Raw genomic sequence first — 23,976 nt, forward strand, 5'->3', positions numbered from 1 at the left:
ATCTACTGTGCACCAGGCACACATCGGGGGCAGGAGGGACAGCGGTAAACACAAAAGTCAAGGCCCGTCCTCTCAAGAAACTCACAGTGGAGCAGGGCAAATGCTTTCATAACCCAAGGCCACACAGCGAAATTATACCTGGGCTTATTTATATCTGACATTGATTTGTACTTAGGACCTGACTCCCTTCAGTGTGAAATCGAACCCGGCTCAGGCCAGAGCAAGACCTGCTTTCTGATTTCCTCTTGGAGGCCAGGCCTCATGATTTCCAGCACAGCCAGCAGACAAACCCACAGTGATTCTCAAAAAACCTCAGAAACAAAAAAAGAAATTTCTGGAGCACAATCTCCACAAAGTTCTTTTCTTCTTTTTGTCCAAATTTGAAATAATTAAATTTAATCTAAAAATGACTCAACACACCTTTAGATTCTCTGAGAAGGAAAAAGAAAACCCTCAGGCAGTAATTCTGAGTGCTGACACAGCAGTAGGGAGATTTTTTTAAAACACTGTTATCCTGGATGAATTCAAAGCAGGCGGCTCACATTCTTGAGAGGAAAATGAAAACCGTGATTCACACTTTAGGCATAAAGTACACAGATAATTAATCCAGCTCCGTCCGGGGCTCTCGATGCTTTTCAAGCTGGCTGTTCTAAGGCAGGCACTGGTCCCCAACAATGCCTGCTGACATCCAAGAGAGGTTCCACTGGTTCAAGAAAGAAACAACCGTTAAAGTGACCCAAGACAGAGCATTTTTACAAACAAGTAGCTCGCCCAGCTAAGACAAGGTCAAGGGGACAAGAGGACCATTGGGAGAAGGGCCCAGAAAGAGACATTCTGCTCTAGAGATGGGGTAAGAAGAGCAGGGAAATTTCAAGATGAGCACCAACAAATTTGATGATAACGGCTTACATTTGTGGCATGCTCCCTGCCAGCCAGGCAGCGCTCTGCCAGCATTTATTCCTGACAGTTTCCAGAAGGTACTATTTTTATCCCCACTTTGCAGATTAGCAAACTGAGGAAGGAGAGATTAAAGTAACCCAAGCAGAGGTGGAAGCAGAAATTGATGCCGGGCAGTCTGGCTCCACACCCTGGGGCCCTCAGCACTAGACTCGACCACATCCGCCTACGGGTTTATGACCAACAGCCATGCCAGGCACAGCTGGCAGGAGGCCAGTGTGTGGGTGGCTCGGGACAAAGATATCCCCACCCAACTGCAGCAACAGAGCAATGGGAACAAAGAGGTTTGGGAGCCAGGCAGGCCTGGACTCCAATTCCACCTCTGCCACCTACCGGCAAATGACCACGGACAGATCACTCCCCTCTCTACACTTCAGTTCCCCATCAGTAAAATGAGAAAAACAGCAGCCCCTATGTCATGGCGGTGTTGTGAGGAGGTGAGGAGCTAACAGCACACAAAGGATAAGAACCTCACCTGGCAGAGAGTAAGCGCTCAAAAAAAAGAAGAGGAAACTGTTATTACTCTGGAAAAGCAGTTCCAAGGACAGACTCCGGGGCTGGAGAGCCAGCAACAGGGCCCACAGCAAGGAGGGAACCGCTGGCCCCAGGCAAGGTTGCCTTCTGACGTCCTCCACTGCATCTGTCTCCCAGCTCTGAGCACTGTCATTCTCCCCACCCAAGCCCCCAACCGCACTGTGCCCCCATAACTCTGGGCAAATCCTCCTGCACTGGCAGTTCCCTATGCCAGAACTATGGCTGTAACGCCAACTCCAAGGATGCTGCTGTCCGCTGGCAACGTGACCTGGGGCAGTGAGGCAGGCGTGTGGCATTATTCTTGTGTCCCCAGAGCCTGGCACAGGACCTTGCATTGGCACAGTCTGGGAAACATCTGAGGCTGCAGGAGGGAAGAAACGGAGGGGATTTCTATACTATCTTACACGAGGGGAGTGGACTCTGGCCCCAGATGTCATCCACTTCTGCCCCCAGGACAAGGGAACTGGGCCAAAGAAAGTGATGTGTCACCATCCACAGATATTCTGCCCAAAGTGCAGGCATTCTCAGCGTGACAGGTGGTGCCCTCCAGTTTTTAAAGCTGGACTCAGTCAAGAAAACACATCCAGAAACATCCAGCCTGAACCTCAGGTTCCAGCCCTTTTCCTGATACTTAGAAAATTCCACAGGAAACCTGAGGTGACCATGAGGAGGAGAGGATACCACCCCAAGCATGGCCCACTAGTCACCTCATATTCTCTGGGCCTGCAGACACGTCTCTCTCACATGTCCCACAGAAGGGTGACAAATACCCAGAAGGGAACTCTCAGGACATCCTTTTTTTCTAGCTTTATTGAGATATAATTGACATTGTGCATGTTGAAGGTGCACAGTGCGTTAGTTCGATACACACATATTGCAAAATGATTACCACCGCGGTGTTAACCTCCATCATGTCACGTAACCATTATGTCTTTTTTGTGATAAGAACACTCCAGATTTACTCTCTTAGTAACTTTCAAATAAATAATATAGTATTGTTAATTACAATCACCATGCTGTACATTAGATTTCCAGAACTTATTCACCTTATAACTGGAAGTGATGGGGAAAAATGGGAAGATGTCGGTCAAATGACTTCCTTTTGAGCAACAGTGAGTTTTGATAAAAAGTAGCCCTCCGGGCTGACTGCCCCACAGAGGCTGTCTCGAAACACAGATGCAGTCAAGTGATCCTAACAGGATGGGGAAAGGACAACCCAAAGGTGCAGAACCTACACGTTATTAGGGCAGAAGAGGTCACATGCTACAGCAGCCTGTGGGGTCAAGAGACTGAGGTTCTGGGCTCAGCTCTGCTGCTGAACAAGAAGGATCTGAGGAAGGTTCTCTGGAAAAAAAAAAAAAAAAAAGGAAGGGGAGACAGATGAGACAATGCCTAGAGACTCTCCCAGGTCAGACACTGGGTGGAATATAATTCACTCTGTGGTGCCTTCTGGTAAAATGTCAAGGTTCCATTTGCTCAGTGTGTGTCAATCCCCTTCATGTCCATGATTTCACTGAGGTTTTTGGGGTCATTTAATTATCAGAGAGCCTCACTCCCAGTCCCCTCCCTTCCCCTCCTTACCCAAGTCTGCTGGAAATTGTTCCAACACATAAAACACTCAATTTAAATTTTTCACTGAGAGTATTCTCATCTCACTTATTAACTCTGTGAAACTAGCCGAATTCTTTAACCTCTCTAAGTCTTGCATTTCTCATCCAAAAATATGAAGAATTATAAAATTCCTACCTCATAGGGTTATTTGAAGATTTAAGGAGAAAATTGCCATAAGACACCACCTGGCATATATTAAGTGCTCAAAATGTTAGTTATTACTATCAATATCTTTATCATCATTATCATCATCATCATCCCTGGAGCCAAACAACCATAGTTGGCTACTTTTAGCAAACAAGAAAAGGATATTTTGTGTCAGGAAAAAGCAAAGCAAAGTATCTCTGTTTCGTGTGATTTTTCATAAACAACATTCATATTTTTAAAATCCAATTGAGTATGTTCTAATTACATGATTGAAAATCTTTTCACTGGTCCACAGGACTAAATGAAAGCACAACACATTCAGGAACCCAGTATTTCATCATTTAAAAAAATGAGATAAATGTGAGACATCTACATAACTCTGTCGCCAGTATTATATGCATTTACTCAGGGCTGATATGCTTAGACAAGATATCACAGAAAAGCAAATTCTGAGCCAAGTCTTAAAAAACAGGTAGGATTTTAGATAGGCAAAGAAGACACCACCTGAATGATGACTCAGAAAACCCTAACAATATTCATGGGCGAAGGTAAGAATCAATGGATTTTTTAAAATATAATTTTATAATTACATTTAATTACATTAAAAAATGTAAACATTGAGTCAAAAGAATTTTGAAAAATCTTTCCAAAGAGAAATCTAGTTCAAGATGGCTGACTGAACACATGCCTTTTGTCTCTCTTCCCTCTCAAAACACCACTGAAGAGAACAAACACATAAACAAATCCACAGCCAGGCTGAAGAGCCTCAGGAGTACCATAAGCAAAGCAGAATAAGGGGAAAATTATGAAAAAGATAAAGTAGATGGGAATAAAATAATGGATAATACAACAAAGGAGAAACCTTCCTGGAAAGGAGGGTACCCAGAGGAGGGAAACCCAAAATTCTGTGTACAAATTTCCTTCAGAGCATTGGCTGTACAAGACAAGACTCCAAAGGCTCCAATGGAAAGTAACGGCCACAGTTGAAGAGTGAAGCAGAGGTTCCAGCGGCTAGCCAAGGCTAGGAGATAAGAGTGTGGAATTGATTTCTCCAAGTCAGACTTTCTACTGAAACCTCAGGAGGGCCAAACCATAGGAGTGAAAAGCACCTCCCAGGACTAAAGTTTGCACCTAAGATCACAGGCAAAGCCAAATGAGACTCACCCAAGCACACCCCAGATCCAGCCTTGGAAGGACTGAGGTGACCCAGCAGCACACTAGTCACTAACTGCATGCAAGAACGAAACACAACACTCTCTAGAGGACGAGAGCAATCCAGAATCTCCCCAATGTATGATTCACCATGTCAAATATACAATAAAATATTACTATACGTGCAAGGAAGCAGGAAAATGTGACCCATAATCAACAGAAAAAAACCACCCCGATGTTGGAACTAGCAGAAAAGAACTTTCTATTATAAATATGTTAAGAGATTACAAGGAAAGATGAAGAGAATGGATGAACAGGTGGAAAACATAACAGAGAAACTGAAACTCTAAAAAAAAAAAAAAAAAACCAAATGGAAATTCTAGAGCTGAAAAAATGAACATCTGAAATAAAACATTTATTGCATGGGCTTACCATCAGAATAGACAAAGTAGAATAAAGAATAAGTGAATTTTAAGACAAGTCAATAGAAATTATCTTAAACTGATCCACAGGGAGGAAAAGGATTTAAAAAAAACAGAACAGAGAATCCAGGACTTGTGGAACACCATCAAGCTTCCAACACATGTGTAATTGAAGAACCAAAAGGAGAAGAAAGAGAGGATAGGGCAGAATAAATATTTAAAAAAATAATGTTTTAAGAATATTTAATTGAAGAAAGGCATCAAACCATACCTCCAAAACTCTCCATGAACCCAAGCAGAAAAAATACAAATGAGACAAACCTAGATACATCATAGTCAAACTGCTGAAACCAAAGATAGAGAAAGTCTTAAAAGCAGCCAAAGGGAAAAACGCATGACATTCAGGGAAGCAACAATACCAGCGGCAGCTGACTTCTCATCGGAAATAATGGGATCCACAATACAATTCAAAGATATCTCTCAAGTGCTGAAAGAAAACTGTCAACCTCAAATTCTATATCGAACAAAAATATCTTTCAAAAATAAAGACAGGGGCCAGCTCGGTGGTGCCGCGGTTAAGTACCCACGTTCCACTTCTCAGCGGCCCAGGGTTTGCCGGTTTGGATCCCGGGTGCAGACATGGCACCGCTTGGCAAGCCATGCTGTGGTAGGCGTCCCACAGATAAAGTAGAGGAAGATGGGCATGGATGTTAGCTCAGGGCCAGTCTTCCTCAGCAAAAAGAGGAGGATTGGCAGAAGTTAGCTCAGGGCTAATCTTCCTCAAAAAAATTAAATTAAATTAAAAAATAAAGACAAAATAAGGACAATTCCAATAAAACAAAAGCCAAGACAATTCATTTCTATCAAACCTGTACTATTAAGAAAAGCTAAAGGAAGTTCTTCAGGCAGAAGGGATAGAATCCTAAAAGGAAAGAGCATTGGAAACAGCAAATGTGTGGGTAAATATTTTTTAAAAATTTAATTTCTGTAAAATTGTATTGCCTGCTTAAGACAAAAATAATTTAAATGTTCTATGGACCTTACATGTAGAAGTGAAATCTACGACAATGTACCAATGGCATGAGGGAAGAAGTGAAATTATGCTGTCACAAGATTTTTACATTGTTTGCGAAATGGTATAATATTGACTTAATGGTGATAAGTAAAAAATGCATATTGTAATCTCCAGAGAAACTACTAAAAAAAATTTTTTTTAAAGATTTTATTTTTCCTTTTTTCTCCCCAAAGCCCCCCGGTACATAGTTGTGTATTTTTAGTTGTGGGTCCTTGTAGTTGTGGCATGTGGGATGCCACCTCAGCGTGGCCTGATGAGTGGTGCCATGTCCGCACCCAGGATCCGAACTGGTGAAACCCTGGGCCGCCAAAGTGGAGCATGAGAACCCAACCACTCTGCCATGGGGCCGGCCCCCTAAAGAAATTTTTTAAGAGGTGTAGCAAAAAATATAATAAAGAAGATAAAACGTAAAACTAACAAGTATTTGATTAATCTAAAAGAAGACAGAAAAAGAGGGACAAAGAACAGATGAGACAAATAGAAAACAAATAACATGGCGGCAGATTTAACCCAACCATATCAATAATTGCATTAACTATAAATGGTTTAATCACTCCAATTAAATAGCAGAGATTGGCCAGTTGGCTAAAATTAAAAGGCACAACTAAATGCTGTTTACAAGAGACATACATTAAACATAAAAATACAGATAGGTTGAAAATAAAAGGATTGAAAAACATATTCTGTTCAGACTTTAGTTTCAAGAAAGATAATGTAGCTATCTATTAATATTAGATAAAGCAGACTTCAAGATAAGGAACATTAACACAAAGATGGAAACTTCATAAAGATAAAAGGTTTGCCAGAAGGAGATAAAACTTAGGAACACTAACTAGAAATGGAGACAGAAATTTTCACTTCTGAATCACTAATGGAAAAAAAGGATGGTAGCAAAGAAAACTTGAGCTATTCAGCTAAAAGCAAAAAAGTAAAAAGAGAGGAAAAAATACATCAAAATGCAGTACCACAAAAAGAAAACAGAGAATAAGGTGGCAGCAAATGATAAATATTAGTTGTCTCAAAAAAAAAAGTGAATGCCTTAATTACCCTAGTTTGACAGAGCTAGCATATGTTCACATTAAAAAGGACCAATTAAAACGAGTGAATTTAAAAGAACGAGACCATAGAGGATTTAAATAGCACAGCTAACTTGCTTTATTATATTTAGAGCTTTGTACCCACCAAACAACAACTATTCATTATGTTCAAGCTATATAAATTTACAAAAAACTAACTATGTATGTGGCCATACAGAAAAATCATAACAAACTATAAAACATGGAAATCACACAAGCCACAGTCTCTGTTCTCAATGTAATGAAACTATTTTAGCACGATCATTATCCACATTATCCCCATATTTAAGACTAGGCAACTGAAGTGCAGAGATAAAGCAACCTGCCCCGTTCACATCACTGGTAAAGAGCACATTTGTGCTTCGAACCCAGGCCTCCTGGCTCTGGAGCCTGCAGGCTTAACCAGTGAGCTATATAGACCCCATTCGCAGGGAGAAGGGGCCATTTCCCCCCAGATAGCTAAATATACTACAAAACCTTTACATTAAGCCACAACAGGCAAACAGATCATCAGAAGAGAATCCACTTGCAACCCCACGGACTTATGGAAATTTGTATCTAATAAAGGCATCACCGAGAAAATAATGTCTATTTCATAATTGACAAACCATATGCAAGAAAAAAGTTAAATTCTCTACCAAACTCCATAAATTAAAAAATAAATTTCTAATATGCTAAAGAATTGAAATTTAAAAATGAAAGCATAAAACGGTAGGCAATACAGAAGAATATTTCTGTTTTAGATGAGAAAGGACTTTCTAAATAGGACAAAAACTACGAAACCATAAAGAAAAAGATTGATAGATTTAACTACATAAAAACTAAAGCATGCACAATAATAGAAATTGCAAAGAAACCTGAAAGTCAACCACAGACATGAAAGAAATATTTGCAACATATGAAAGAAAAGATTAATATCTATAAAGCATAAAGCACTCCTACACGTCGATAAGAAATTTAAAGATCCAATAAAAGCAAGGATAAAGGGAAATGACAGTTATTTCACTAAAAAAAAACCCCACAAACTACCAATACACAAGTGAAGAGATATAAATGTTACATTCCCTCCCATGATATAAATATAAAACATTAATAACATCCATTATTGGCAGTGACATCAAAAAACAGACACCTTCACATACTGTTGGTAGAATGTATGTGTAGCCCTTTGGGTAAACAGTTGGACAGTGTCCATCAGAATTTAAAATACATGTGGCCTTTAACCAAGAAATTTCATTTGCAAAAGTTTATCACAGCAATACTTGAACAAGTGCACTGCAATGCATGCAGACTTGCAATATTGCTTGTTATAGCAATAAATGAAAACACCCTAAAATCCATGAGTAGGTTACTACAACGGAACACCGCAGGACCAGCAAAAAGAATCAAGTAGATCTATAGAGACAGAAAACACTGCCAAGATAAGTAAAAAATTTTAAACTGTAGATAAAATGTGTTCTTAGTTATATATGTGAGTGTGTTTAAGAGTTCAACTTCAAAAAAGTGAAAGCAATGGAATTGGCAGAGAAAAGGGAAGGAGTTTAGGAAGACATACTTTTTGTATTATTTTATTTTTTACAATTATTTCATAATCTTCAAACAATTTTTAAGTGAGGGGAAACACTTTCATTCCCATCACATTCACTTTTGTGTAATTCTTTCTAATATTTGCCCACATCAGACATATTTCAAACAGTTGTAATTCTGAGATATATTGTTGTATAGTGCTTTTTTCCTTAACTATTACATCACAAAATTCACCATGTTTCTTCATGATTTTCAAAAGGATTATTTTAGCGGCTATATAGTAGTCTCTTTGTGTCCATAATTCATCAAACCATTGTTCAAATGGCCATTTGAGTTTTTATTTTGATTTGACAAATATGTTTGCTTTGTATGGAAAACTGCAATGAACATTTTTATACATGAGGATTTTGGCATTTCTTACATTAGCGCTTCAACAGATTTTTTTCAAAAGATCCTAAGCCAAAGGGCAGGAATAATTTTGCAGCTTTTTTGAGCTGCAATATTGCTCTTCGAAAGGGTTGTGTCCATTTACAACTCCACCTGCAGCGTCTCATCATGTCTGTTTCACCAAAACCCTGCACATCCTGGGTGTTAATCCTTACTTCCTGACTTTTCTTTAAATGTTAGTTGATATAAAACATAGAAAGGTTGATTTTTAACACATTCCCACTTCAGATATTTCTAAAGCAATCACAAAAGAATCATCCAGAGTTCTAACTAAGGATATTTCATTAGCTTCCCTTTTTCCCCCCATAATGGGAAACGTCTATATTGATTTTTCTGATTAGATATGAAAGTAATAAATGTTTACTGTAAGATAACTTAGACAATAAACAGTATAAAGAAAAAGGCAAATATTATATAATCCCATCAGCCTGAAATAACCATTAAGATGTCACTGTGTATCTTTATGGCTATTTTTCTTACAGACACAGACACAAACTGATTTTATTACCTTACCACATGAAAGTAGCATTATCTCACTTTTGTAACCTGCTTTTCATCTCTCAACAACAGTTTATGGATATCTTCCCAAGTCAACAGTTATCTATATAACTAATTTCAATGGCTGCACATTCCTTCACTACAGCACATAAAAAGCTTGTGCAAATCTACACTTAATATTATTTCGTCGTTTTCAGATGCATATATTGCATCTCTATGGAAATCACACATTTAAAGGTGTTTTGAAGTTACTTGTATTTATTAGTTCCCTGTTCCTATCCACTGCCCATTTTTCTTTTGAAGAGCTCTTCTCTTTTCTTATTGATTGGTGAGAGCTCTTTGTATATGAGGAGCATTAACTCTTAACTCTGTAAACGAGGACGCCAATATCACCTCCTGGTGGGTTACAAAGATTAAATCGTTGAACATGTGACAGCTGCCTGGTACAAAGCTGTCACGGACTGAGTGTTAAAGCTTGTCTCCTTTCCTTCCTCCACCTCCCTTCTTACCTATACCCAAGGTGGAGGCATAGGTCAATTAAAAGATACCTACCCATATATACACATTGGCCATTTCTTTTTCCCAGAGGCTTCTTGGACAACTATTTAGAATGCCTTCCCCCAACTTTCTAAATCCTAGTTCAAGACTCAGCTCTCCTGTGGTACTCAGAACTGCACTCGCATTGTTATTACATTGTGAAATCATGAATCTTCTGATTGATCCAGATCTCCACCTCCCCACCAGAGGGAAGGGAGAGGAAGGAAGGAAAGGGCAGTACTTTGATGCCCACTATGTGCCAGCTTTGAACTAGGCACCTGTCACACATTACAGCCCTTCATCTTTACAGCCCCCCCGGAGGTGACATTGTAGTTTCGATCTTACAGAGGAGGAAGCCAGGGCACATCTTTACACTCAGCAGTCAGTGCCTACAAGTGGACCACGGTGCCACACGACCCGCCCTCCTGCAGCGTGGAGACCCAGCTCTGGGCTTCCTCGAGTCATTCGCCAGGCCCACCGCCGCTTTACACAAAGTAGCTGTTCAACAGATCTGGATTAAAGCAGCATACAGACTAGACCTCTCTTTCAGAATTATAGCTGGACCAAGAGAAGCCAAATCCTTCTTTAAAAACCTCAGATGAATAACCCAGCATTTCCACTCCTAGGTTTATACTCAACAGAAATTCAAAATATGTTCACTAGAAAACAATAGCAGTATCATGCTTAATAGGCAAAAGCAGTAAATAATCCAAACATCGATAAAGAGTAAAATGAGTAATTAAAGAGGTACAATCACACAACGAAATGCTCTACAACAGTGACAATTAACAAACTACAACTGTGCCCAACACAGATGAATCTCAAAAAAACACCGAACAAAAAGTCACACACACGACAGCACACTGTATGATTCCACTGACACACACAGGAGTGCACGCTGCACGATTCCATCTACACGGAGTTCAAAAATGGTGTTAGAAGTCAGGGTGGGGGAGACCCTCAGGGGTGGTGGAGGGGGACTGGCAGGGAGAGGGTATTCTGGGCAGTTGTACAGTTATGAATCGTAGACTTTGTGTATGTTATGTTTAGTTTAAACTAAATTCCCGTTTTTGTAGGTCAAAATAGTCAAATAGCAATTTCATTTGATTCAAAAGAATCCTTCAATAAAAACAGATTTTTAAAACCCGCTGGTAGAGCAGAAAGAAACGTCTGGCATTGATTGGCAGACTGCTACCTTTCTGAAAACCAACCTAAATGCTCCAGCAGATTCTGACCCCGTTTCTTCTTCCCTTGTCTTCAGTGGAGACAGAATAACAGCTAGTCCCTCACATCTGCGGGACAATTTTTCACAGTCACACACTGAAAGACTGTGATGAAGCCGCCCCACAGTCTCAGCTTCCTGTTCGCCCGTCCCGGGCATCTCCAAGCCCCTCCTTAACACCTTTGAGCCTTTAGCTGAATGAGGAGGACACACTGGCGGGCATGGTCCGGTATGAATTCACCTCCTCACTGTGAACCAGCGTCTCTAATTCATCCACAGAACACCAATGTTATAATTTTTACCGAAGCAATATTACTAAGATGATTTTCATATTTAAAAACACTATCACAGAAAAATAGAGGCTGGGAGCTTTTATGAGCCTTGTGTGGGTCATAAAAGGCATAATCTTTATAAGTAATTGAGATAACTTTAGCCACAACTTATAAAACTAACCATCTCCTTTTGTAGGGTTATAAGCATTTATCTTCCTGTGGAAAAACATCATCAATGTTCAGAATTCTGGGTGCAGTCAACTCATTTTACAGCAGCAAATAATATTTCAAACAGAAGGATGCTCCATTTATCAGATGACAAGGCAGAAGCCTTTCCAGGGAGGGGAGAAGCACTGGGCACACTTGGTCCAGCATGAACCAATCGGGGCAGAAAGGGTGTCTGATGACAAGAACTCCCTGTACCAGGCTTCCAACGGAACTCTGTATGATGAACAAACTCAGAAGAAAATGATGCGAACACAGCATTTTCCATCTACATTATCTAACGGAGTTAAGCTGATAACACTTTTGATTCGATGTCCTAGAATCACTGTTGTAAACGGCCAGCAGTTGAAGTCACCACTGAGACACTGCAGGGCTGCGATCAGCCCCTCCATCAGACAGCGAGCCATCCACGCTGCTCTGTGCAGGTACGGCTCAGGGAACGAACTCACGGCAAGGTACATACCTCACTTTGGGGGCTAAAAGGAATCATTTGCAATATATTTAAAGGAGTTTATTCTTTTATAGAAATCTTGTAGTAAATCATAAAGTATCATTAGCTACTGTGGCTTTTCTCTTTAGTGTACATTGTGGACTCATCTCAATAAAAAGATAATAACATGACCATTTGCTGAGCACCCACAATGAGCTGAATACTCTACTCACCAGCCTTACATTCATGGATACTGTTAACATTCCCATCGAACAGATAGGGAAAGAAGGACTTAAGCTGGATAAATGCTTTCCCAAAAAGCTCACACAGCTGAAAAGTAGCAAAGCCAGGATTCAGTGCCCAGCAACCTGATGCCAAAGACTATGGTCACGACGACTTCGCTACACCGACATTCTTAGACACTACGTATGTGAAGAGGGAGTCACGGGTGCAGAGAAGACACCTAATTTTTGTTATATGTACCACAGGCACCTAAAGCACCTTATCTAATAAAACCCAATGAAGTTAAGTATGTCCCACATGGAGAAACTCAGGTTCAGAGATTTCAGGCAACTTGCTAGTTAATCACAGAGTCAAAACCCAAACACAGACCTGTCAAGCTCCAAAGCCCATCGTCTTCCATTACACGGTAGTACATTATACACTGCTGGGCAAGTATCTGATCACTGTGATTTTTTGTTCCAAATCTCCTGGGATCCCCAGTTAGTGCCTCCAAGGGAGTGGGCAGGCTTCCCAGCAGGGCACTGAGAGCTTCCACATTCCTGTCCCATGTTCATTTCCTGCCACTCTTACCACCCCCTCCCAAAACCCACACTCTCTGCTGAAGTCACACCTGGTGACCTGATTCCCACCCAAAATGTGCCTCCGGGCCTCCAGGATTTTGCTCTAGGACACTCCATCTGCAGGAATGTCCTCGGGCCAGGCCCTCTATACCTGCCATTGGATGCTCAAGACTCAGGTGAGCTGTCAGCTCTGGGCAGGCTTCCCTGGCACCTGTCTCCTCCTTCTCATCCCTCCCAGGACTAATTAACCCCTCCTTCTCAGTAAAATGGAGCACTATGCTCCAACTACTGTCCCCCACCTGGAGTCCTAGACTGGAATCCTAGGGGCAATAATGAAAGATGTTAGTTACTGTCACTATTCCAAACATCGACCTGACAGCCAGCGCCCTCAAGCAAGTCACCTGAACCAGCTAAAGCAGCAAGGCTCCCTGAGTCTGTTTGGAATTGCACCAACTGAAGTTCACTAATGAAGGGAAAGAACTCCTACAAGCGCAGGCACCTAGAAGGTGCCACAAACAAGCATCTGTCAACTGGATGAATGATGAAAGAGAAACGTTTGGAGGCAAAACTTTCAAAACCAGTGATGGCATGGGGTAAGACAGCAAATAATGGTGCACTGTGTGCTTGCTCTGCCAGACTGTGAGCTCCGTGGAGGCCCCCAGTTTTCCTTCTCCAACCATCCCCAGCACCTGGCACAGGCCGCCTGCATAGGAAGCTCAACCAAGGATGCTGGACTGATCTACAGTGAGGCAAATCTGTTACCTGAGCAGCCCGGCATGCTGAGCAGACCCACAGCCCCTGGAGGGACATCCCAGGCATGGAGCCTCCAGGAGCCACAGGCAGGGAGAGAGAGAGAAGGAGGGAGGGAGGGACGGATGGATGGAGGGAGGAGCTGAGGACCCCAGCCTCACAAGTGAAATAGGCAGATCACCTTCCCCGAGCCAGCATTTCAGATCCTCATCATATTTCCAGGGTCATTTCCGCAATGCTGTAAATAAAGGGTTTTCCAATTTAACAGATATTGTGGAGGGCAATGGCCAACAGCTGAGAGAGAAAGGAGCATGCCACTCGTTCTTTAATACTATCACTTATGCTCCTACCAGCAATTTACTCACCACATCTTGCCCTCTGGGCTCCAAAGACCTAAGAAAGACCCCTCAAAGTCTGGAGCATGCCCTAATCGCATCTCTTAGGGAACGTGAGCCACAACTGCCACCTCCACTGTTGAGGTGTCATCCTAAGAGTTTGACTTGAGAACTAGAGTGACATCTCTTCCCACACATTACTCCAGGCCGTGCTTTTGCTTCTGGGGAGGTCAAATAAGGGGATCGCTTCTAGGATGTGGTCACTTTCATTCTAGTCTGGAAGCCTGGCAGGACACATTCCATCTCAGTGGCCGGTGGCTTTGGGACAGGGGGTGGATTGCCTGTTTGAATCCAGGTGACACCTCCTGCTAGCTGAGCACCTTCAGGCAAGTTACTTGACCTTTTCACACCTTGGTTTCTTTATTTGTGAAGAGAATGAAGAGTGCCGCCTCAAGTGAGACAAGGACTAAAGGAGAAATCCCACAGAATACCTTTGGCATACAGTAAGCCCTCGGCTGACCAACGCTGGCTGCTATTTTTTTCTAAAGGAGTACAGCAAGGTGAACGAGAGTCCAGATGACAGTCAGAGCATCGAGATTTAGATCTGAGATCTGCCCTCATTAGCCTGGTGACTTGGGCATTTCCTTAATCTGTCCATGCTTCAGTTTCTTCATCCATGAGCAGAAATATCAATATCCCCCCTCCATCGGGTGCGTATAAGGGTTAAATGGTATATGTGACCGTCTTCATTAGTGCCTGGCACATAGCAAGTAAGCTCTCAATACCTGGTAGCTATCGTATTGGGATAATAGTGAAAGTGGAAGTAACGTAGTAGTAATATACCAGCCATCTGTGGGGCTGTGACAGGCCACCTTCTTTCCATGCGCTTGCTCAACAAGGTCCAGCGCTGGCTTGGCATTTGCAGAAAGGCCCACAGACTCTCTGCCGGAGCCTTGGGTGGCAGCAGGATGGAGGAAGCACACTGGCGCTCCTCTCCCTGCTCTGCCTACGGTCCAGAAGGAAGAGCAAAGGGGCCTCTGGGCCCACAGGCTTCACAGCGCTAAATGCAGCCTCACAGCTACACACGGTACTTTGATTCTTCCTAAACACTGGGTTCCTCTAACCAATTTATTTCCTGTCAGGTTAAACTTTATGTGCCAGCCCTGATTTGCATTACTCATTACTAGCTTTCCTCCCAGTGATTTGAGCTTCTTAGGTAGAATTGTCCAAAAGGTATAGAGCACCTCTTGGGTGACCTATGGGGGTTGCTGGGAAAGCATCCTCTCGGAATCCTGAATCAGAAAACCTCAGCACCAAATCTGGTCTACAAATAGAGAACTGGTTCCTTAAGACAGCAAAGGAAAGCTTACATCCCTACTACCTATGGGTCCAAAATGCATTTCGTTAGCCCTAACTTTGAACCTAAGGGAGCATATGGGCATCGGGTGGTGGGATTCCTGCCTTCATGCAGAGCAAATGTGGTCAGAGAACAGGTGCATCCACAGCTGATGCTCCCCCAGAGGCACAAGTTTGCAAAGAAGTAAAGTAACTCCCCCCAAAAAGACTATTCTCTTATCCTGAGAAATAGGGTAGAAATACCAAGCAGAACCTCATGATGAATTATGTCAGTTATGTTGGACCCAGCAGCAAAGAAACTGGATTCAGCTTGTCCAGAGGGACTTTCTACACCTACCCAGGGGATGCCCTGCTGCTGAAACCACCAGCTTCATGAGCAGAGGTGGGTACAAGCCACTGAATCTTGCCATCACATCAGTGCTGGCAAAAATTTCCCGGAAAAGTCAGCCTCTGTCATCTCGCCAGAAGCTTATCTGAGAAAACAAACGGTCATCTGTATCTCCGCGCTCCCAGCGGTCCTTGGAGAAGTCGTTATCTGCCTCTGGGCATCCAAAATTCCCACGCAGGGAGTCTCGCACTGATACCAAGGCTGGTCTTTGCCGGTAAAAGAGCCACAAGTTGGACATACTGTTAATATTCCCAATTTGATATGAAAGCAGGAAATCATCCAAAAATGCCATCAATGCCCAAGCATTTCTCTTTGGGTGACAGCAGATCCCCAATTAAGTAATTAACACAAAGGGGAAGTTTGGAGAAAAGAATATAAACTGCCCGTCTGGTTTTTATACAACATCCTTAGAGGAAGCAAGAAGCACAGAGAACGGTAATTGTCAGATTTTCAAATCCACTGCACAGACCATTATATATTTGTAAACATCTTGTAAATGTTTGCAGGGATAGTTGAAGCGAAATCGGAAAACAGTATAAATATTTACATACTTTTGGACCCTTTTTTTATCTGACAATTCCCAGCAGCAATCAAACCAGGCAGCCTAAGAGCCTCCCCCACTCTATTTCAGCATTACTCACACAAACGCTCACCCCACAAACGTCAAATTCTACGACACACTGAACACTATTTTATCATTTCTATCACATAATAATTAATGGGGCTTGGCCTATCTGCCAACTGAAAACAGACCCCATCTGATCACACGGCAATCACTAGTTTTAACCTATATTCTAAACGCAGAGAAATAGCGTGAGCAGCGGGGAAAGTGTTTTCTGTTTTCCCAAATGCATCAAGACCCAACTCAAGTTGTTCTCGTTCCTTCTTCCCACTGAATAACACTAGTGTTTAGTCAAAGCTGGGAGAGGGGGCTTGCCTGCATCTGGGGGAGATGACGGCCCTTTCTGATGGCGTGAATAAATACTCTGGATGAATTTAATCCCTAGTAAAGAAAACATGCAAGAAAGGGCATTTCTTTCCATGTGTGCATCCTGGCTGCACGGAACAGAAGTCATCTCACAGCCTCCCACCTGCCATCAATGACTCCGGATTTGGGGCAGAAATCCAGAGAGGGGCCTCCTCTTTGGAACGGCTCAGTGGGCTTTTCAAAAAGACAAAAAAAACCCGACGAATCCAGCAAGTTCATGCAACTTTAATATTTTACATGTGTCTGAAAACAGCCATGGGCAGAGGGGGAGAGAAAACCTGACCGGCTAACGGAGGGAAAAGTGGAGGTGTGGGCGCCTAGGTGACAGATCACAGGGGGCTGTGGAGTGGGTCTAAGCTGGTGTTCTGGGCTTGGATCTGAATGACAGAGACGCCACAGCTCCCTGCTGCTTGGGGCCGTGGGAGGCAGGTGGGCAGCGGGTCCCCGGGGCGCCATGGGGCTCAGACATCTTTGAAAGAAGCTGCGCCAGGGCCCCCTCCTCTTTCCAAGATCGCTATTTCCAGGTACCAGCCGCTCAGAGCCCGGGGCATTTCGGTGCTGCCCCCATAGAGTCTCCGCCTGCACCCTAAGCGGACATGGATTCCGCGTAGAGCTCCAGGGCGTATGGAGCCCACATCCCAGGCTGCGCCCCCCACCCCACCCCGACTTCCAGAGCCTCCGCAGCAACAGTTTTCCAGCTGGAGAAGTACCGCAAATGCCTCCTGGGAAAACGCTCACCAGGACCCCCGGCGCCAAAGCCAGAGACACGGCAGGAGACCGAGCCTGGCCCTGGCCTAGGCAGGGGTGGGCAATGGGAGATGGGACCAGAGGCAAAGATTGCAAACAGCGGGCTCGAAGATCACACAAAGAGAAACTTCCCCAGGGTGCGCGTCCGCGTCCAGGGAGCAGCCTTGAATCCCCGGGCAGGTAGTGCGGAGCGGACGAAAGCCGCAGGCGAGGGGACCCGAGCGACTGCCGGACCCGCTCCCCGGCATGATGGGGGTGGCGGGAGCAGGTCTCAGCCCGGCGCGCGCAGGTCCCGTCGTGCCCAGGGTCCCGGAAGGGGATCGAGGGGGGTCTCTCTTGGTCCCGCAGGACACATCCCGGGCACTGGGCAGGTAGGAGACCTCGAATCCAGGCCCCAGCGGGACGCGGTGGCGCAAACAAAGTTGGGGCGCAGAGACGATCGGTCCGTGGGTCCCCGCGTCCATGCGTCCCCGCGCGCGGCGCGCCACTACTTACACGAAGACCCCGAAGAGCAGGGCTCGGACCCCGATCTCGATGGCCAGCTCCCGCATGGTGCGGCCGGAGCAGCTCCAGCGGCGGCGGCGCCTGGTGCTCTCCGCGGCTCCCGCAGCTCCGCTGGCGCCGGCTCGCCAGACCCGGGGCGGCGAGGGAGGCGCGCTCCTGCCGCGGGCGGGGGCGGGAGGCGGGCGCCGGGCTGGGGCGGGCTGGCGGCGGGGAGGGCTCAGCCCAAACCTCCCGCCTCCGGCCCCGGGGCTCCCGGACGCCGCGCCGGCCGCTCCCCACGCTCCCGGCCCCGCGTCCCGGCGCCCAGCCGGGGGCGCGTCGGGACTCCCGGCTCCCTCGCGCCGGCGCCGCCCCCGCGCCCTGGACCCGCGCCGGGCGCCCGCGGCGCGGGGAGGGGAAGCCCGGGGAAGCCCCGCCGCCGCCGCGCCTCCCTGCGCGCTCCCCGCTCCCCGCCCCCCGCCAGTGGGCGGCCCCCGGGCTCGGCGCCGGGGCAGCGCGCTCGCTGGGGCTCTGCCCGCGGCCCCTCCGCGTCTCCTCGCTCGGCCTCCGGTCTCTCGCTTGCTGCCACACGCACGTGGGCTTGTAGTGGAGGAGCGCTTCGGGGATTCTCTTAGACTCCAGGCCGCCCTCACACCCTCTGTTCTTGCCGAGCAGCGTCCCCCCCTCCCGTTTTCTGTCCTCCCTCCACCTTTCCAACCTGAAAGTCGTTTTTTTTTTAGGACGTTCCCCCGAGATCACTCGCAGGCTTCGCTTTGCCCTCGGGAAGTGTCAGTCAGGCTCCAGAGTCCTGGCACAGACTGAGGGCAAAGGCGAGATTGGCTCCCCGCCATGCCACCAGCGCCAGGTGGCCCCTGGGGACGGGATCCCTCCCAGCCCCCGCAGCTTTGGACTGCTGCGGTGTGAAATGTGAAAAAAGAGACTGGCACGGTCCCTGCTCGCGGAGGGGCTCAGGTCCTTCGTGCCTGACACAGCGTTCAGTCATCAGCGCCTGAGGCGGCCAGGCTGCGGGTAGGGCCTTAGAGCCAGGAGCCTCATCCTCCTCGGGGTTCAGAGCCCAAGGCTGGACCCTCACCGGTGACCTTGGGGTCATGACCTCAAGCCAGAGCCCAGCCAGGGCTTGGCTTTGCTTTCCCATCACCTGTCAGGATTGTCTATATTTCTCAGAATTTGAACTTCTCAGCTTTACTAATTTAAACCAAATGGACATTCAAGGTGCAAAATTCCCATTAACCGTGACCATTAGGTTGTCCCTGGGGAGCCCAGATCTCTCCTGGGTTTTGTGAGCAGGGGAAATTAGAAGGTAGTTTCTGGGAATGAGGAGCCATAGCTCAGTCTTGGACAAAAGCGGGGTAGGTAGAAAGAAGATCTTAGGAGGAGGGCTTGTCTCACCAAAGGGCAGACAGACCCTATTTCCAAAGGGACATGTGGCAGTCCAAGATTCCTGAGCCAAGACAGCTCAGGGTCTAGGAAGAGAGGCAGACAGAGGAGGAACTATCCTGGCTCTGTGTGGAAGGGACTCCATGCTGGAAGCACCACAGACAGCAAGTGCTCTGGTTTGCTCATCACTGTATACCTGCTGCCTGGCACCCTGTGCCTGGTGAGTATTTGGTGAATGAATGAATGACTATATCTCATCAGGCAGTGGGGTGTCAGATGTGGGTGGAATGGGAAGGCTTGGAGGGAGGAGGTGTGGGTCTGTCTCCTCTGTGTCCTGGGCCCTGCAACTACCCTGGACGCAACTGTCCTCCCATGGGTTGAGAAAGGGGTGTAGGAGAGCCCATAGTCCACCTGGTGGACTCTAATCCCTACGTTGGAGACTGTAAGGTGTCCATATTTCAGAAGGGGGTACTAACAAGAGCCCTTGACATTAAAATCTCACTTACCATGAGCAGCAACTGAGCACAGCCTGCGCAAAGCTGTGCCCTGGGTGCTAGGATTCATCGTCCGTATGTGCCCTCAAGAAGATGGGAAACCGAAGAATCATGAAGAAACATCACGGAACGATGGACTGCAGTATTGATAAGTCCAAAGAAGTGTTTTGGAAAACTGGATCTCTCAGAGGTCAGAAGCTGGAGTCATTCGTTTGGTCTGGGGTGGCCTTGTAGAGGAGAATGAGCTCTTGTAAGGCAAAGTAAGAAGGCAGAAATGGAGGAAAGTCTGGGAAAGGGCAGAGCATAGGTGCAGGAGGTGGAAGATGGAAGGGGTTTAGAGAGCATAGTGGATTGAACTCACTCTCAGAGCAGAGGGGCAAACCAAGGTTAAGTTTGTGCTGGGGACCTAGCTGTGGATGTCCTGCCCACCAGGGTCTGTTATTAAGATCATCGAATTAGAGTCTTTGTGCCACATTAAGTTTATCATTTCTTGCTTGTATTAGAGATACCTAGAGAGGGAGTTTGACAGGGCATGTGACTTCATTACTGTAGTCATTAAGAAGTGACTTTGAAACTCCTGTTGAAAGCTCTTCGTTACAGGGAATTTCAACACACCATCCTGCAACTTTTATCCATGTGTTAGTCCTGCCCCACCTCCTTCCACCCCTGCCCACCAGCTGCACAGAACTGATACAGTTGAAATTTCTGTGGTGGCGAGCAGCAGATGGCTCAACCCAAACTTATTTAAGAAAAAGGAATTGAAAAGTCCAAGGTAAGATCAGGCTTCAGGCACAGCTGGACTCAGGGTCCAAGCAACATCATCATCAAGGTTATTTCCACCTTTCTGCTCTGCCTTCAGTCTCAGATTCCTGGCAGTTGCAAGATGGCTGCAAGAATTCCAGCTTTGCATGCCCTCAGAGTCAAATCTGGTGGGAGAGACCTCTACCTTGATCCCGACACTCCCAGCCAAAGTGTCATTGAATGTCAGCTGGCACTGCCCAGCCCTGAACCAATCACTGTGGCCAGGGAATCATGATGGGTTGATTGTTTCAGGCCTGGGTCACATGCTTCATTCCCAAGCTGGAAGTGGAACCTTCACCCACAGCCCCTAAGCTGAGAACAGGAAAGGTGAACCCGTAAAATAGAGGGCAGATGCCTTGGAGTAGAGAAGATGTTTTATGCGGAGCAGACAGTTAAGGGCGAGGATACCCCCTTCCATGCCACAACTGTGCAGACTGAAGACAACTAGCGTGCCTCCCTGAGTTCTTGTTCAACCACAGGATCTTTCACCAGTGAAAGGGTTATTCTGGGTCCCCCATGATAAGGCTGCCCCGCTTCTGCCTTTGTCAATACGGATTTGCAGGACTTCCTTTAAACAAAGCTGTGATGTCACCCTGAGGCCCATCCTCAGCTGCCCAGTCTCTTTCTTCTTCACTCCTTTTAGCTACTCTGTCACAGCCCTAATGATCTCCTTTCCCATTTATCAACGTCAGCTGTCAAGGGAAAGCTCTAGCCTCATTCATTATCTAAAGCTGGATCAGGATATTGCGTGGGCTGTCTCTAAGAGAAGAATTTATAATTTAAGGCAGGTCCCTCTTGAAGGGCAGACAGGCTCTGTTTCCCCTGAAAGGGACTGGAGACGGCATCCTCGGTGTCACAAATCCCACAAAGCAGGAAGCCACCTGCAGGGTTTGGACATAGCTGGCTTCAGCAGCTGTCCAGCTGTGAACGTGAGCCAAATAACAGAGCCCTCCGAAAGTGCCGTGTTGCTCCCCCAGCAGATAAATGACAAGGGCCTGAAGAAGTAGAAGCAGGTTAGATAAAGAAGTCCAGCCAGAGCACCAGGTGCCCAGCTTGGCAGCCCCTGCTGGGTCTTCCTGAGACTCCCATGGAATGTGGTGTGTTCTCTAGGGAAACACGCACGGGTCAGAGGTTCTAGCAGCCTCAGAAACACTCTCTCATTCCTTGCCTAGACATGACGAGCACCGTGACTGTACAGAGTGAGGCTGATCTTTGAAAAATCACTTTAGATGCAGACACTCAAATGAGTACAGCTTCTCCCAGTGCTTTTGTGGCTGCACACATTTTCAAAGCACCACTTTGGGAAAATCTCTCATACTTCATATTGAGCTTATGGGCATGCAGAGAAAACCACCCTTACCCCTCCGGAGCCATACCTCTGCTGTTGGATTTTTTTTTTTAATCCCCAAACAGTATTGTTCAGGATGATGATTTCATATTGACCAGACTTGGCTATTTCCAAAAACTGAAGCCACCTTTGGAGGACCCAACTTTGCGACAGTTTCTTGTAATCTCATTTCCAAAAGCTATATTTAGGATCTCAGTGACACCTACCTGGCTGTTCTAAGAGTATGACCTGGCAACAGGCAGCCAGCATGGTGGCCCTTACTTACAGAAACCCGCACATCCCGGCTTCCGGCTGTGGTCGCCCGGTACAAACTTGCTGATGTGCCTAAAATACCCAAGGGTCCAAGAGGAATTTCAGAAGGCATCGTCAAGTTCAACTTGGTCCATGAACATCTTCCATAATGGTCTCAATGCATATCTGTCTTCTTGAACACCTCCAAGGAACGAACTCACTGCTCATTCCATTTCTGGAAAGATCTATTGTTGTTTGAGTAGAAAGAGACTTGCCTGTAGCCTACATCTATGGGTCTGAATTGTGCTTCATGGACCACACAGAATAAATTTAATGCCTATCCTTCCAAATTATAGCCCTTTAACTTTTTGACAACTGGAAAGAGAGAGAGAGAGAGATGGAGATGGAGGGGTGAGGTGGAGGGACTTCTCTTTTCCAAGCTAAGTATTCTCAGTTCTTTTACCTTCTTTCAAGTAGTAATATTTATAAGACCTCTGAGGATACAGCACTGTAGATCCAGCAGTGAAGTGCTATTAAGCCAAATTCCACATAATAAAAGTTAATTCTCCTACTTCCTTCCAGGAAAGACGCGAAGCACAATCAAAGTGATTTAACCCTTTCATATCTTTAGACTCGTTGTTATGCCCTCAAAGGAGAAAACCTATGAATTAGTGAAGGCTTCAGGGGAAAATGCTACTTCATTTCTTGGAAAGCTTTAAGGTAGGAACTTTCTTTCCTGGCAGGATTTTGTCTATTATTTTCAAATTCACCCTATGAAAAGTCAGAGCATCACTTCTTTCACTTCGTCCAGAGAAATCTACTTGTGGGAGCCACCAACAGGATTCTCATTGTCAGAGATGATGTGGCACAAATTAGAATCCTGCAACATTAGTAAAAAAGAAAAAAAATAAAGATTAAGAAGCCTTTGTACTTAGTGCACAGCTTGTTGTGCTCCTTCCCTTGTCAGAAGTCCAGGGCCTTGCCGAGACCCCCAGGGAGGCAGAGGAGGACCAGGCGTGGGACTCGAACCCAAGTCCATCATTCACAGTCCAGTGCTCTTTTTATGGCACCCAGCTGCATCTTGGGTGAAATCTTATTGTGATTTTTATTTGTGTTTCCCAGATGGCTGATGATGTTGAGCATCTTTCCATGTGCGTTGTGGCCATTCTTTCATCTTTTTTGTGAAGTACCTATGCATGTCTGTTGCCTATTTTTAAAATTGGATTCTTGTTTTTCATTATTGATTGGAAGGAATTTTTAATATATTCTGAATCCTAGTCCTTTGTTAGTTATGCATATTAAGAACATCTTCTCTCCATTTGTGCCTTAGCTTTGCCTTTTCTTAACAGTGCCTTTTGAAGAGCACACATGTTTAATTTTGATGAAGTCCAATTTATCAATTTCCTCCTTTACGGTTGTTCCTTTTGGTCCTAAGAAATCTTTGCCTACTCCACATTTGTGAAGATTTTCTCCTACATTTTCTTCTAGAAGCTTTGTAATATTAGCTTTTATATTTAGGTCTATGTTACATTTCAAATCAATTTTTGCATGTGGCATGAAGTAGAAGCTGAGGTTCTTCTTTTCATAGGATATCCAGTTGCTCCAGCATCATTTCTTCAGAATACTCTCTTTTCTGGAGTATTCAATTTCAAGGCATTGAATTGCCTTGACAGCTTTGTCAAAAACTGACAATTTGTGTGGGTCCACTCGATTCTTTTCTTT

At 45.3% G+C, this 23,976-nt stretch overlaps 1 protein-coding gene across 7 annotated transcripts in view; it reads right to left on the reverse strand.

The window, feature by feature from the left end:
• The window catches only part of PLPP4 (phospholipid phosphatase 4), a 125,480-nt gene extending 107,067 nt beyond the window's left edge, over positions 1-18,413 (reverse strand). For 2 of the 7 annotated variants that reach the window (XR_011530002.1, XM_070585499.1), the window contains exon 1: positions 17,995-18,194. Coding sequence is in view for 6 of the 7 variants with exons in the window: in XM_070585499.1 (XP_070441600.1) it covers positions 17,995-18,050 (56 nt within the window). In the remaining variant the exon portion in view is untranslated. Of the gene's footprint in view, positions 1-17,994 lie in introns of all 7 variants that reach the window. The other 5 variants (XM_008514121.2, XM_070585273.1, XM_008514122.2 and 2 more) reach the window with 5 other exon arrangements.
• Positions 18,414-23,976: the final 5,563 nt, after the last annotated feature.

This window comes from Equus przewalskii, chromosome 1, assembly GCF_037783145.1.
Source record: "Equus przewalskii isolate Varuska chromosome 1, EquPr2, whole genome shotgun sequence".
NCBI classification, from domain to species: Eukaryota; Metazoa; Chordata; class Mammalia; order Perissodactyla; family Equidae; genus Equus; species Equus przewalskii.